The sequence below is a fragment of the Charadrius vociferus genome, unplaced genomic scaffold (assembly GCF_000708025.1).
Source record: "Charadrius vociferus isolate BGI_N301 unplaced genomic scaffold, ASM70802v2 scaffold65, whole genome shotgun sequence".
NCBI classification, from domain to species: domain Eukaryota; kingdom Metazoa; phylum Chordata; class Aves; order Charadriiformes; family Charadriidae; genus Charadrius; species Charadrius vociferus.
Window position 1 is genome coordinate 1,669,615 of NW_009649293.1, and position 15,145 is coordinate 1,684,759.

The window sequence follows — 15,145 nt, forward strand, 5'->3', positions numbered from 1 at the left end:
TTTCCTTTACATCTCATTGTAAAGGAAGATGTTCAAGTAATATTAACAACCTGGCCCTTGTTTCAGTCTTATTGCTTATTACATGTATTTTATCAATCTGGATTTAAAGAATTACTATTTATAACAGCGGGGGATTTACACCAGGCAGCCAGTGTAACTTGTCAATAGAAACTCTATTAAAAGTTGCTTTTTAGTCTTTTTCTTAAACATTTCAACAGCTATGGTGAGGTGACAAAAATTGAATCCTGTTGTAGAATTCTGGATGAATTCCAGTGCAATTAATAGAAGCTTTGAGTCAATGTGATTCTTATTAAGAAGTGCAATTTAATGGGAATTGCTCATCACTTAATCAGTGTTCATGCTGAAAGATACTATCAAACAACAGTTTATGATAACTGGTAAATTAAAACTGTTGAAAATACAAACAACAATTAAAATTGTAAGATGCCACAAGGATCAAATTCTGTGTTTCAGAGTTACTTTTTTTCTCTTGCCCTGAATAAGATAGTTTGTCTGTTGACCTTAATGCAAGGAAATTTAAGAAGAGCAATTAAGTGGATGTGGGTGAATAGTAGGAATAATGTACCATAGCCAAAGTAGAACATTATCATTTCATCCCTTAGGCAAATAGGGCTGGAAAAGAAAAGGCTGTTAATTGACTTTGTAGGCCAGTATCTTTCTGAGAATATCTATAGTATTGCTGTTATCTAGTTGATCTGCTTAGGAAGTTTTTTGTTAGAATACTTTATGCAGGTTGACTTTACTTAGAAGACTGCAACATACTGTGTTGTATGAAGATTGCTGAAGTCAGAGCACTTTATGAATCTAATTGATGTGTAACTCTTTCAGGGCCCCTGTTGTACAATAGAGTGTCTGGCATAGATTTTTTTTTTTAACTGGCAAGGACAGTTCTGGATAGTAAAATTTTGACTAAATTTAACAAAATTTTGGAAGTATGCATTTGCTGTAGTTGATACAGTCTAAGTATATTGCTGACAGGGCATGAGTACAATTTTATAATTCATCGTAAACAATTTACGTGAAACACTACATTCTACAAACTGTTTGTCATGTCTCATTCTCCATTAATTGGCATAAAAAGCAAATAGTGAAAATAGTCTGTTTATGTATTACAGAAACCAAAAAGAATGAGCAGTAGCTGTCCTCTGGTCCTCCAGTAGCTCTGGTTATAACTTGCCCTGTAACACAAAATAGTTTTACTGCTTCTACTTGATCTGGTTTTTGTTTTGTTGGAACATAAGCTTGTATTCAGTGCAGATGAAGGGGTTGGGGAAGATCTAGAGCCTCTTGGGGACAAGTAGTGTTTTTCAAATTACTTACATGCAGTTGATTTACCTCTACTCTTTCCTGACTGCCAAAGAAAGTTTCTAATTAGCACTGACTAATTTTTTTTCCATAATTTTAACAAGTTTCTTTTTGAAGTACTACAATATGCCTCCTAAAACTGTCTTGCAGACTGTAATTTGTTTGAATTTTTCTCAGTCTGGGTTCTTTTGCCAATTAACACTTCTAATTTTTATGGTCACTCTATAACAGGTTATGTTGTAGCTTAATAAAACTTCTTGTTTTCATCTGTTACCATAGAAAACACTGGAGAAATACTGTAACAAAGGCAGTCAAACCAAACTGTTTGTTTGAAATAAGACTATGAAGGCTTTCTTTCCGCTTCTTTAGAAAGTTTTCCCTGAAGTCAGTATTTAAGAAGAAATGACTGAAAACCATTCTTCAAAGAGAATTTCTTTCTTTTTATGTCTTGTTTTCTAAATAAATCTTTTATCATAGTAGATTGATACGGATAGATGTAGTATAATGGCCGTATACTTTAGAACAGGATGACCTTATCAGGATACTTACTCATACCAAGATAAGAATGTGCTATTTTTCTATAGAAAACTTTTGCATTAGGTGATATCTGTGAGTAGAATTAAATGAGAAATCAAAATTGTGCAGTCTTGTGATATATACACTGTATTAAAACCATCCAGTTATAGCTTTCTGTGACTTTCCACTTAGCTGTTAACAAATTTTTCAGGAGCTAAACAGCTACTTCTATTTTGCCAAGTCATTACAGTTTTTGTAAAATACTATGATTTAGCTCAGCCTTAATAAAATCTATTTGTTTTTTGGAATCTCTTAGTTACAGTCAATAAACCAGCTATGTGTATACACACATAGACATTATTAGGCTTAATTTGTGTTTTTTTGACAGTTTATCTTATGTAAAAGGTTCCTTTAAAGAAGTGACCTTTATGAATTTCATGTCTTAAGGGTCCCTGCGTACATGATGAAGAATCTGGCCTCTCTCAGACAGGAAAACCTGCACTTAAGGCCCTTTTGTATCACTGCCAGTTCTATGAACATGTGAATCAGATGGTGAAACACTGTTACCTAGGATGTTATATGTTTGATTTGAATTCTTCCAAGGAAGAGAACCTCATAGAAAGAGGTGGTATAACTGGTAAGTGATGTTAATGTCATCTTGTAGTATTTTAAACCTGCTTAAATAACTTCTAGTTTTGAGTAAATTACCTTGAGTAATTCTTACTAAAAATGGAACTGAACTTGAACCTATAAACCATGAAATTCAATATGTTGTTAAATCAAAATATTGCTCTAAGGATCTAAGACTAGATAAGTCACTAGTTTAACATATTGCATCTTCATTAATATTTGCATCTTCAAAAAGTTACAAATGGAAAAGATGTAGTACATTGTCTTGCAAAATACTGGGGGTAAAATACTTTTTACAGTTAGAATTATAGAATGGTTAGGGTTCGAAGGGATCTTGAAGATCATCTAGTTCCAACTCTCCCGCCATGGGCAGGGACACCTTCTACTCAACCAGGTTTCTCAAAGCCCCATCCAGCCAGGCCTTGAACACTTCCAGGGATGGGGCATCCACAATTTCTCTGGGCAACCTTTTCCAGTGTCTCACCACCCTCAGAGTTGTGATTTTATGACAGACCAATACAATGAAAGTTCAGGAAAAAGAAACATGTGAAATGTGTATAGGACTCCTACTTCTGTTTCTTGATGTGTTCACTTTCAAAGATACGAAGTGGACTCTGATATGCTGAAGTTAGCTGCATTCTAAGATACAATTAAATTCATAGACTGATCAAATTTAAAACTCAGATTGGCTTGATTTATTTTTTTAACCTGTATGTATACCCTTGTAGTATCTCAGATCTAACTTTTATGTTGACTAATCATTTTCTGAGCAGTATTTCTAAGTCTTAGTATGACACATAGTGGGAACCCACATTCTTGACCAAACTTGTTTTATGAACTTAAGTTTAGAAAACTAGGAAATTCTTCTGATAGCTTAATTAGTAAAAATTGCTCAAGGGAGGGAAAATTAATAAGTTCATTCTTTTTGGTGTCTCTTTTTTTCTGTGCCTGCACTTCTGTATTTCTGTCTTCTAAGGCTACAGATGTGAACAGTTCTTGTAGGTCTGCTTCTGTTAAGCTTACGTTGCAGAAGCATGAACAGAAGAGAAATGCTATTTCCCCTACTAAGTTATGACTTTGACAGACCTAAGGAAAAGAAATATTCTTGGTTAACTCACTGAGTTATCAGAGAAGTACCTCAGCAGTATACAAAATTCCAGTCATAAAAATCCTCAGTTTCTTCTGTGGCTCCTTTATTTATCTAGAAGTGTATTTTTTTCAGTCCAACACATTTCACTCCTCCCATAGTCCTCTTGTGCCTCTTGGTAGTTGCTGTTAGCTGATGCGATATCATGTCTAAGCGTAACTCAAACTCCAGGACTGTAGAACTTTTCAGTGAGCAGCTGAGATACGTTTTATCAGGTCATTGAAAAGTAAAGCCAAAAAAATGCTTTTCCAGCGTTTTTGAAATATGGGGGAAGAATCTTCTATGATATTTCAGGAACAAGAAACAAAATTTTTGTTTATTTAAAAAAGGGAGGACTAGGACAATGTTTGTGCCATCTCTAAAACTACAGTGCTTGAAAGGCTTGTAAGTCCTTCATTCATATGTTCAGAATTGTGTTGTTTATCTATAATGACCTGTTTCTGCTTTTTAATAGGTCCCTTGTCATATCTTAACAGATCTCACTTTGGTTTCTCTTCCTGAAAATGTTTTTGTCATTTTTTTCCTCGCATTTTTCAGGAATATAAAAAGAACTCATCTGCAAAGTTATGTTAAAAATAAAATTAGTTATCTCAGTTTAGTAATTAGCTAAGATATGTATAGGACTTCTACTTTTCTGGGTTTTGCACTCAGAATCTGTGTAATCTAGTGCTTTATTCTTTGTTTTATTTTCTATATATATGAAAGTCTCAAAACCTATTACTGACAGGTTTGCGCTATAAAATTTTTGGCACTTTTTAATCTGAAACAGATTTACAAAGTAATTCTGCCTTCATTATATTTATGAATACATGTTCTTTTGAAACTACTCTTAAAATGCGAACTTGAAGTTTTTTGAAGACGAGGGCATCTGTTCATTAAGTTTATGCTGTGAGACCCCAGTATCTTCAATACTTTTGTCTATTACATTTTAAATAAAAATCAATCTGAACTATTTCAAATTACTAAAGCCTATGCTATTCAGTTTGAGCTAAGTGTAGCTTTTTCCAGACTATTTTATGTTGCAGTTGAAAATTGTATTTATTTACTTTCTGTTTATTCAAGGGATAGGCTGGATAAGAATTCATAGATACAACGTGTGAAAACTTGTATTCTGAGATCTTGAGAAGGATAACTGTGGTTGGCTACTTTTCTGCTTCACTGAAACAATCCTTTGAAAAGCTTGTTATGCTCTTCGCTGATCCTGTAGTAATGAAAAAGAAAACTTTTTTTGTTCAATTTTGATTTTTATTATTTTTTGTTTTTCCTACAGATTTTGATGATTCTCTTAATCTTTGGAAAGCTCCATCCAGTCAAAGCCGAACTTCACATTCTCAGTCAACATCTGAAACTATGGTAATTTGCAGAGTAATCTATTTATTTTAAACATGAAGTTGTTCATGAAATTCTTTGAAGAAAATTACAACTCTTACAACATTTTATCAGGTCATTGATAAAAAAAGGCTCAGGTCAGGCTAATCAGCCTGATCAGGTCAGGCTAAAAAAAACCCTCCACAATAACACTGAAATTAAACAGAAAATTAAAAAGCTGAAACTAAATTAACATTTACTCTGAAGTAGTTTTCATATTGTAAATAAAACTGTTATGGTTATTTACCTAAGGAAAAATAAATAAAATAACTTACCTTGACTAGTTAAATGCATAAGGCAGTGCTGAATTCTGTTGCTTCTCACAGCAAGACATATTCTCTAGAGATTACTTTGTAATTGACTTTATTGACAAAATGCAGTTATCTTCATCTCTAGTTGTCACTACTGCTGTTTTTATCCAAACTGTCCTTTCAGAGTGAACCTATATTTACACTAGACAGCTACAGAACTGGATTAATCAAAGCCACAGAAGTACATTGGGTTAAAATTTTATTCTGTGTCATAATAAACTCTGGATTCTGAAAATGCTCTTATAAAATATAAAAGTGGCACAAGTGTTTGCAAGACCCAAAATAGAGAAGAAAAATATAAGAAAGCAGGTGGCTGCTCAAAAAATTTGTTTCTGGCTAGGATGATTACTGCAATGAAAGGCTGTAAACATATGTTGTCTTTCAAGATGGCAAATGCAAAGGAAGAGAAATTGAAATACATTCTTCCAGTTCCAAAATAGCGTTGCAATATCAGATCAGGCTGTGGAGGAAGCTTTTATAACGTTCTTTAATTATCTGATAAAAATAATGTATTTTCAAAGACTGAAGGGTAACTCCAAGAAAACTCTGATATGTTGCACTGAAATCCATTTTTATCGTTTTATATTGTCTTTAAAAATTTTTTAATAACCATCTACTGTAATATGAAAGCAATAATACCATAGCTCAGAAATTTCTGTTCTGTTAAACAGATGTGCTGATATGACAAAGATTGATGAAGCATGACAAGATACTATATTACTTTATTGACTAAAATTGTTATGCCTAGTTCTGCTGTAGATCATGATAAAAATAAAAACATAGAAAAGCTAGTATTGAAATTCTGTCTCAAAATATTTCATAATTATATTTTTTTCCTTACTGTTTTTACTCTCTATTATAAATGTATTGCAGTCTAGTACTGGTCCTGTTCTCTGGCATGTTTTTAATAATTGAGGAAAAGGTATACTCCAGTTTTAAGCTAAAATTTCTTTTTTTCAGAAATTTTATTGATTAATTTTATTTCCATTTATCTAAAACAAAACAACCCCCCCCCCCAAATTTTACAGTTATTTTAAACACAAATATTCAAATTTGAATATTTGAAACTAAAATAAATGAAAGTGCATGTAAATCGGGAAGTAGATGGTAACATAAATACTGCTTAATAAACCATTTACATAAGAATTCCATGTTGATTAAAAGCAATTGTTTCCAAATTGCTTTTTACTCAATAAATGGAGTGCCAATTTCTTATGGGAATAAAAGTTGAACAAATTTAATCTTTTTTGTATTCATGTTACTTGAGGGAAAAGCTATATTTCAGCAATTCTTATCAGAGTGAGTGTCTAATCTACTTAAAGTTGTGCTTGAGTTCTTACGAAGAGTTGAAGACTTCCTCACATGAAATTGCTTCAGCAGCTTAAAAAAGGAAAAAAGAATTTGGAATCTACTAGATCAAATTAATGTATTTTTACTTATAAGTGTAAAGTAGCGTCATAGTTCAACATAATTATTTAAAGAGGAAAGCACAATGTAGTACTAAGATACACTCATTTGTACCAGTCTTCCAGATGTAGATGTCATATTTGCTGAGATTATGCTCTTACAGCTAATGTAAAGACAGTTTTATTCAAGTTTGGTTTTTGTTTTGTTTTGTTTTCCTTCTTCCCCTGATACATATGAAGATTTCACAGAAAAACTTTGTAATTTATAGAAGTTAATTTAATTTCTGTTTGTCCTTCATGGATCTTTTTAGCAGCTGTAAACTCTTGGTTTTATTAACTAAGTTTCTTATCTTTAAAAAAATACCAGTGCTTATGCGACAGATGGTAGGTTTCCAAGCTGGAAGGAAAGATGCAGAGGTCTGATGTTCCAATGCCAGTATTAATTAAGAGAAGAAGAATAGAGGAAGGGAACTGAGGCTAAGTACAAACTGGATTTCAGAAGGCAATTAATGGCTATTAAGTGTCTATATAGTAAAGTTTGGAAATACTTTTTAAAACTCAAACTTGTCCTGAAGTCACGCATTTGCAGTTATTCCTGTATAACTTCACATTTTATGTTCCTACAGTTTGGCCCAAAGCTTTCCATTTTGATGTATGAGAAAAAGAAATAAATTTGACGTCATTACCAAAAGTTTGTAGGAGTTTGTCTCTAAACACAGTATATCGATGTGGTATTCCAAGCCCACTAGATGGCATGCTTTCCCCATCACAGATAAAAGGAGTCAGCAGGTCTTATTGAAGGGAAAATTTCTTGTAAGTGTGTGTGTATATGGTACAGATTTGATGAGAAAAGCCACAAATAACTGAGAGTTACCAGCTATCAGACCAAGTAGAATTGTTGCTATCAGAACTCTTCTCTGATATATTAATAACACTGGGAGGAAAAAAAAAAAAGATATTCTAAATATGCCCATATCCATTCATTTGATGAATGTCAGTCTGAGAAGCTGAAACTACTTTTTGCTTCACTAAACCACATCCTGAAGATCTTTGCAGAAGCAAAAGTGATGTATCTTTACTGGATTGTGTGAATTTCTTTTCTGTGAAGAGAAAAAGGTCTGCTGGATTTTTTCTTTTTTTTTTTTTTTGGATATTTTAAAACAATTTTGACAAGAAGAAAAAGACACTATTAGTTTTCTCTGTTTTCAGTTTTCATGTAATCATTACTTTAATGGAGCTATCTGCTGTTAAAGGCTGATTTCACACAGGGTTCATATAATCTTAAGTGAAAGTAGTTGGTAGATTCCCTTTTGGCTTCACCTTTTTTTTCCCATCCACAATTTTTTGTCCTAATTTGCAGAAAGTAAAATTGAGAAAATTAAAACCGAGTACATTAATGACAGAAATTCTTTTTTTACTTCAGTATGTAAAGCAGACTGTCAGAGGTCTTGCAGAAGCCATAAGTACAATTTTGTCCGTTTTATAGAGTAAAGAATGGCTATGTGGGAATGAAAAAGACATCAGCAGAGCTGGATTGTCTGTACTCTTATTTACTCATATGCACTACTTGTACGTATTCAGTGTCTTTAAGATCTCAGTGGTTACAGATTATTGACAAATTTACCTTTATTCTTCTGTAAACTGGAATGTGGATACTGCAAAAAGTCCAATTCTGAGAAGATTAAAAGTCTTATCTTTTATAGAATTCATAGTTTAAACGTTAACTCATGTTATCATTACAGAGAACAACATGTTTGTTTCATGTTTAGTATGTATGATTGAGAACACCAGTCAGTATGGAAATACCAACTTGCTTCACACTGTATAAATACACTAGAGCTGTTCTGTGCCCAGGACAGCTTAGCAAAATGAGCAGTTGTTTAAAAACTTGAGCTAAAAATGGTGCAGGTTAAAGATCTACAGAAATTTCCCTGATAGCTTTAAGTCATGGCCATTCTTATCTGTGAAATCTTCTTGCTATTTTATAAAAACGTGTGCTTTCTTTTCTGGAGCCATGGTTACCAGAGTACTATACAGTTAAGTGATTTAAACCTTTGAAAAGAGAACTGGATAGAATTAATCACTGCAAGCCTATTAAAGCAATGCCAGAGGGATTTTTATACTAGAGGTTAAGAAAAGACCTTTTATTCATATCTAGTAGATAAACAGCAAAACCCTCACATTTCTCCTGTACTCAGATGTTTTTTGTGTTCTTTTATATTCGTTCTAATCTACAGTTGTCATCTCCCCCCCACACACAACCCTTTATTTTCCACAATTAAACCCCCATCCAAAGTCTGTTGTTTCACTGTTAAACAACAGAATGCTTCCTTGCTCCCAGAAAGAATACAGTGGCAGTAGTAAATATTCTTTACTAGATACAATGTCTCAGATCCCCAGTTCACCCTTATCAAAGGTGATTTATAAAAGCAGTAACGTCTTTTCTTTCCTGGAAGACAGAGCATTGTGAAACAACTTCATTGTGTTACTGGATGTTTTCTGTTAAGATAGAAAATTTCTGGGTTTAACCCATGTCCCACTGTGAAGCAATTACCAATAAATGTTCCATCAGAGAAGGAAGCTGATACTTTTCTAACCAGATAAAGCCTTTATTGATTTTTTTTTTTAATATATCTAAGTCCTTATCCTTATTTCTTTGCTCAAAGTGTTTAGACAGTTTTAGAAGACAGAGAAATAATCGTTGTGCAATGTAGAAGATATTTACTAATACGCGAAAGCTTGTATAAATTCATAATATCTTTAAGATGACTCTCAGAATAGTAATAATTCCTTTTAGGGCTTTACTTGTTGCAGCAGAGCCATATGCACTGTTACAAGTTGCATTTTGGTTTTGTACTTTTTAAGAAAAAAGTTATGGTTTTTGTCATTTATTAGAATGCTTGGAATTGAAATATAGTGCTGAATAAGTGCAGAATTTACCATGTGTCAAGATGCATTGATTTCCTCTAACATAAAGAATGTATTTTAATAATGATTTAAATCAGCAAGCATGAAACTTTAAATCATTTACTTCAGTTGGCAAATGCGGATTTTATTTGTATAACCTAAATAGAATTTGAATTTCAATTGGTTGGTACTATTTGGTATTGCATTTTGCTAACAAGAAAATTATTTAGCCATGCATGTCCTAGTGTTTATGTGACCCAAGCTATATGTGAATCCTGGGTTTCAGACATGCGCCCCAAATCTTACTGTAGCTTGTCTTCTGTGTTACAGTAACCTTCTGGCTTTTTTGAGGAAAAACCAAGCATGCCTGAGATTCAAGACTGTAGGATGGACAGTAGTAGGAGACCAGAGGAAAATGGGGGATAGAAGGGGGTTACAGCACGGAGGTGGCAGCCTTTAGCTTATGCAGGGAGTCTGGTCTCAAGTAAAGATGTGCTGACAGAAGCCTAAGTGGTGGGAGGTGGGGTTAAACCTTCTAGGGGATGAGAAAAGAGTAGAGAGTTTCTGTAGCTCAAAATGCTACTAAGTAAATCAAAGCCAAACCTGGAAAGCAGTGACCTAACTGCAAGGATAAAATAGCTAGGAAGGGAGCAATCTGATTTCCTTCCCTCCACCCTTTTTGTCAATTAAGTCACTTTTGACTTTTCCTTAGGTAAAAAAAAAATATTCCAACTGATATTCTAATAAAACTTTAAAAAGAAAACCTTTGAAATATTTCAGTCGTCCTTAGAGAGCTCACTGTGAGGAAAAGTCTAATAATACCCTTTGAGCTCTGGCTGTCTTGGGATTTCATCGGATTCCCCAGTGTTCTGTATTCTTTACACTATAAAGTGACACTCTAGAAGGAAATTTATCTGATATGAATTGTCCAGCTAGAAAACAAAAAAACAGAAGTGAAAAAGTGACCTGACGTGGGAGATGCTTGTCCCATACTCTGAAACAGGTCCCAGGTCTTCTCATGTCATGAGAGTATATTATTAAGCTGGAGACTCTAGGTCTTCTGATCTCGAGCTTGTGAGCTTGAGATTTTAAACAAGTAGCAAGAACATTAAGAACTTTTGCTAGCATGCAAAATTAATAATATGAGAGATAATGTAGAATTGGTAGAAGGAGCATGGTAGCATGACAGTAAAATTATCTACTGTCATGTAAATATCTCATATCTTCGCCATAAACTGAGTACATGTAAGGACCACAGGACTAAGGTTAAGAGAAGTATGCAGAGTTGGAAAGACTCTGGAACTTCAACTTTGGCTGATGACTAATGCGCTTGTGATATTTTTATCTGAGCATGTCCTGGACAAGTGCTTATGTTCTCAGTAAAGCAAATAGTCCATGAAAAATGTGAGTTTAAATGCTTCAGTAATGCCTTTCTATCTTATTCCAAACATAGACTGAGTCAATTATATGGATGAAAAAGAAGGATGAAGAGGAGGAATTTCCAGTAATGTGGGCATTGATCAGTTTTTAACGGAAATGTTCCAGGCTGTTGATATATTGCACATCTTTCAATAGTTTCATTTATTGGATGTTTATAATTTTTATATGTATACACATATAGTGAGAAAAATTTAATCGAATTGGTTTTAAACAGTAACTTTTACATCATTTGGGGGTTTGTTGGTTTTGATGGTTTGTTTCCCCCTGCCCCCCCCCAAATCCATCCTGCAAGCAAAATATAAGAAGTCTGCTCTATGAAAGCTGGAATCAGCTGGTTTCCTTTATGTCTTTCTAGATTCAGTCTGTATCACCATCACTGGGGAGTGTTACTGAACTTCAGGCAATAGTCCCAACCAATTCAACCAGTTTTATTCCTGAACCTGTAGTTGATCGGCTTATTGCACAAGGTAAGTCAAACTTCGAGTTGGTGTGTGTAATGATGATGAATATGTTGTATTAGCCTGCCCGTATTCCAGTATTTGTGCATGCCTATAAAGCTTGCATATGGCTGGAACGATGCCCATTGATGCTTTTAGTGGTTGTTTTGGAAGACAAACATGAAACACTTCCTTCAAAATGAAATAGGGTGAAATACATTTGACAGAAATAAATGAAAATGGTTGATACAGCTTGAAATGGAACTCAAGGCTAAGGTTCTATTCCTGTCGTCCAGTCACCCTTTCAAAATGTTCGATTTTAGTAAAGCTGTCGTATGTACGCGTGCACACACACAGATGTATATATAATTCTTTTATATGTAGAAAGATAAAAATGTATATAATGTAAAAAAATATATAAAATTATGTGTGTAGAGAGATATCTACAAACATGAAATATTTTTCTGTTAAGGAAAGAAGTGAAAATTTATCTTCCCAAATTTACCGTTTATCTTTAATGATTATTATTGCCTTATAGAAGGAATATTTTCTTTCAGAACTATTTTAAATAATGCTTCTCCTATAATTGATTTCTTGGATATTTTCTCTTGTTCCAGAATATACTGTTTTAAGTGTAGAGGCAACTTGGACATTTTACGAAAAAGAAAAGCAATTTGTTTTATGTAACTGCTCTAGTTAATCTTTTGTGCGTTTGCTTTTTAATTCGGTTTTTTTTTTTATTAAATACATTCTAGGTCAAAGTGTTACAACCACAACAGAATCTCGAAGTCAACATGGTTCCCCCATGTCTGTTACTCTGTCTAAACAGCGTGCGGTAGTCACACCTGCCCTTTTGTCAGCTGTTTGCAGCCTTCTGCACAATCTGCTGGTTGTCACACCAGAAGATACTGGAATTTCTCTTCAACAAGCACATTTGCTAACAGCTCTCAGCAGGTATGAGATCAATAACTGCTGAACTACAAACAAGGTGTAGCAATAGAGGTGAAAAGTTTGAAATGAGATCTAGCAGTGTTTCTTACCAAAACTGTTAAATATATTGATTGCTTCTTGCTTTTCAAGTGTTCAGAAATGCTTTTTTTATTAAATAATACAATCAACAAAAGAAAAGAATTTGGATTATTCCTTTTTTTTTCTTCACAGAAAAGGTAGTCACATTGGTGATTCAATTTGTGGTGTCTGTCTTCTACAGGACTAGTGTGTTCCTTTGGTAATGTTTTAGGTTTTTGACTGGATGGCTGTTTAGTCATCCTTTTTGGAGGGGTAATTTTTTAATTTTTTCTTTAGTAGAACAGTACATGATGTAGTCAGGTATTCAGAGTTGCAGATTATTTCAGTTAATTTTATAATTTTCTTCTTCGAATTGTATGCAATATTTTGAGGATGAGCCAAGGGCTGTCACACTAAAAGAGAGTAAGTAATGCTTGTGAGATTTGGGAAGGTATTAGATGATAGACTCTAGTGTGTTGTTTCTTTTTTAAAGAAGTAGCCCCCTCAAAATAGTCTTCAGATTCTATTTCATGTTTCCTCTTGCATCTTAACAAATTCTTTCATCTGTAGAAATTGTTTGGAAGTCCTGAAGTGAAGCGTGAAAATTAGTTCAGTTCTTTTTAAGGTTTTCAAGAGCTTTTGTCGTTGCTCTTCATACTGCAATTAATGAAAGAAAAGAACCCCTTGTTTGAATACAGTTTATATTATTACAGAGCTGTTTATTCTTCTACAGGAAAGAAAATAAGCAATCAAATACAAACAAACAATTTTTACCAGTGCAGTAACAGCCATTGGAATTCATGGTAGTCTAACTATTTTGAAACAACTTGCTGCTGCTATAGTTGCCATTATGCTAGACGTACTGGTTAACCCCACTATTTTAAGAAAGTGCTTCATAATTTATTTTTACTCTGTTTATTTAAAATGTTCTCTTCTATGGAATGTTAAATTAGTAGAATATTTAATTATTTAAGTATATTTCTGACCAACTTACTCTATTTTATTTTAGTCTTGTAAGTGCTAATCTGGTTGAGAGATATATCTTGGAACTGAAAGCTCCACTGGGTCATCCACATCATATAGAAAATGTAAAAGCTCAGGTTAGAGAAGCGTTTGTTACTTTCTATTTTTTTTAAATTGTGAAATTAATTATTTTTGCATAATCTAGATTCATTAACATAGTCCAGACACACTGCTCTAGGCTACATTCATGTGAATCTCTGTGCTTTCAACAAGGTTTAAGAGAAAATAAACCGTGTTATATTCAACACAGAACAATTAATTTCTGTGTTAGAATGATATCTAGAATCTGACACTGAAAACAGTTGTGTTTTAAAAATGCAAATTGAGTTTAGCATTTACAGAAATAATGTAGTAAAATTTTTTTTGTACGGTATTGAAGTACAAGCCAGATACAGTTACTGACACATTTCATATTTAATTTCTGCAACAAACCTGTCTGCTTTGCTTTGTCTCCAATCCTGCAGACACTTACACAGTTCTCAACTAATTTTGATTTACGTGAAGTGTATAGGGTTACTGCCAATGGAAATACTTTTGTTTCAAATTTAACTCCATATATATAACATGTAGAACATACTATGTTCATGGCAGAGCACCATATTAAAGCTTCTGTTACTCTGCATTCAGATTTACTTTGAAGAAAGATACCCAGGTTATTAAGAAAATGTTTCTGCAGAAATCTTGTGAGAATAAATAAATAAATATGTCAGGAATGTTTTTTTTCCTAAAGCTTCAAATTGAGCTTCTGTTTTCAGGAAATACACATATATTTGTCAATATTAATGACCATTTTTATGTTTTCCTTTGTGAACTTCCAGACAATATGGTGCTGTACGTATAATGAGAGTCATGACTTTCTCACAAGGAACTTTATTCTTTTTCACTAGAGAGTTGGTTTCACACGTGTGTTTCCAGAGTAGGAATCCTGTTTCATCTTCTACAGTAAAAATTAGGAGAACAGTTTTTAAATTATATCCTACTATTTCTTTTAAGTGGTGTATATTAATTCAAAATGTTATGAATCAGTTGAGGTAATGTGAGTATTTACATTAAAAAAATAAATGTGGAAGGTGCAAATATATGGATTTATTTCATATCTTTTAAAAAATATTTAACAGGTGTTATTACTACTTCAATACTTGTCATCTGTGTCCAGGCTTCTGAAAGCATGTTTATTGGTGGACTCTCAGCTTGTAATCCAAGATGAACTGTTGAAGCCTCTCTTGGGAAATACCTTCACGATTCTTGCCATTCGCTCCAAAGATGGGTTAGGTAATGAAGTACTTTATTTCCAGTATAGCCAGACAGAGGCAGGTCTTCATTTACATACCACCTTCATTTAAACTGACAGTTGTTGTCTGTCAGGCTTAGCTATCCAGGTTTGTGCACGTGTCAATTGTTTGATTTTTTTTTCCATATTATCTTTGCAGATACTGAGTTAACATCTGTACTTCATGAAACATGGGTAGACTTTTTCAACCTTCTGGCTACGTTATTGTGGAAGAGTGGCCAAACATCTTTTCCAGCTGTGACAGCAGCCTTTGCAAATCGTTGTACAGCAATAATTGGTAATAAATATTCCTGGATGGGTTTTAACCTAGCAACTAATAAAATAAACAAACAAAT

At 33.4% G+C, this 15,145-nt stretch overlaps 1 protein-coding gene across 1 annotated transcript in view; it reads left to right on the forward strand.

Annotated features, from left to right (window-relative positions):
- The window catches only part of RTTN (rotatin), a 95,050-nt gene that overhangs the window by 57,050 nt on the left and 22,855 nt on the right, over positions 1–15,145 (forward strand). Inside the window, exons 33-39 of the mRNA XM_009889075.1 lie at positions 2,290–2,479; positions 4,890–4,972; positions 11,407–11,518; positions 12,244–12,442; positions 13,506–13,596; positions 14,638–14,791; positions 14,950–15,087. Coding sequence (XP_009887377.1) covers positions 2,290–2,479; positions 4,890–4,972; positions 11,407–11,518; positions 12,244–12,442; positions 13,506–13,596; positions 14,638–14,791; positions 14,950–15,087 — 967 coding nt within the window. The remainder of the gene's footprint in view (positions 1–2,289; positions 2,480–4,889; positions 4,973–11,406; positions 11,519–12,243; positions 12,443–13,505; positions 13,597–14,637; positions 14,792–14,949; positions 15,088–15,145) is intronic.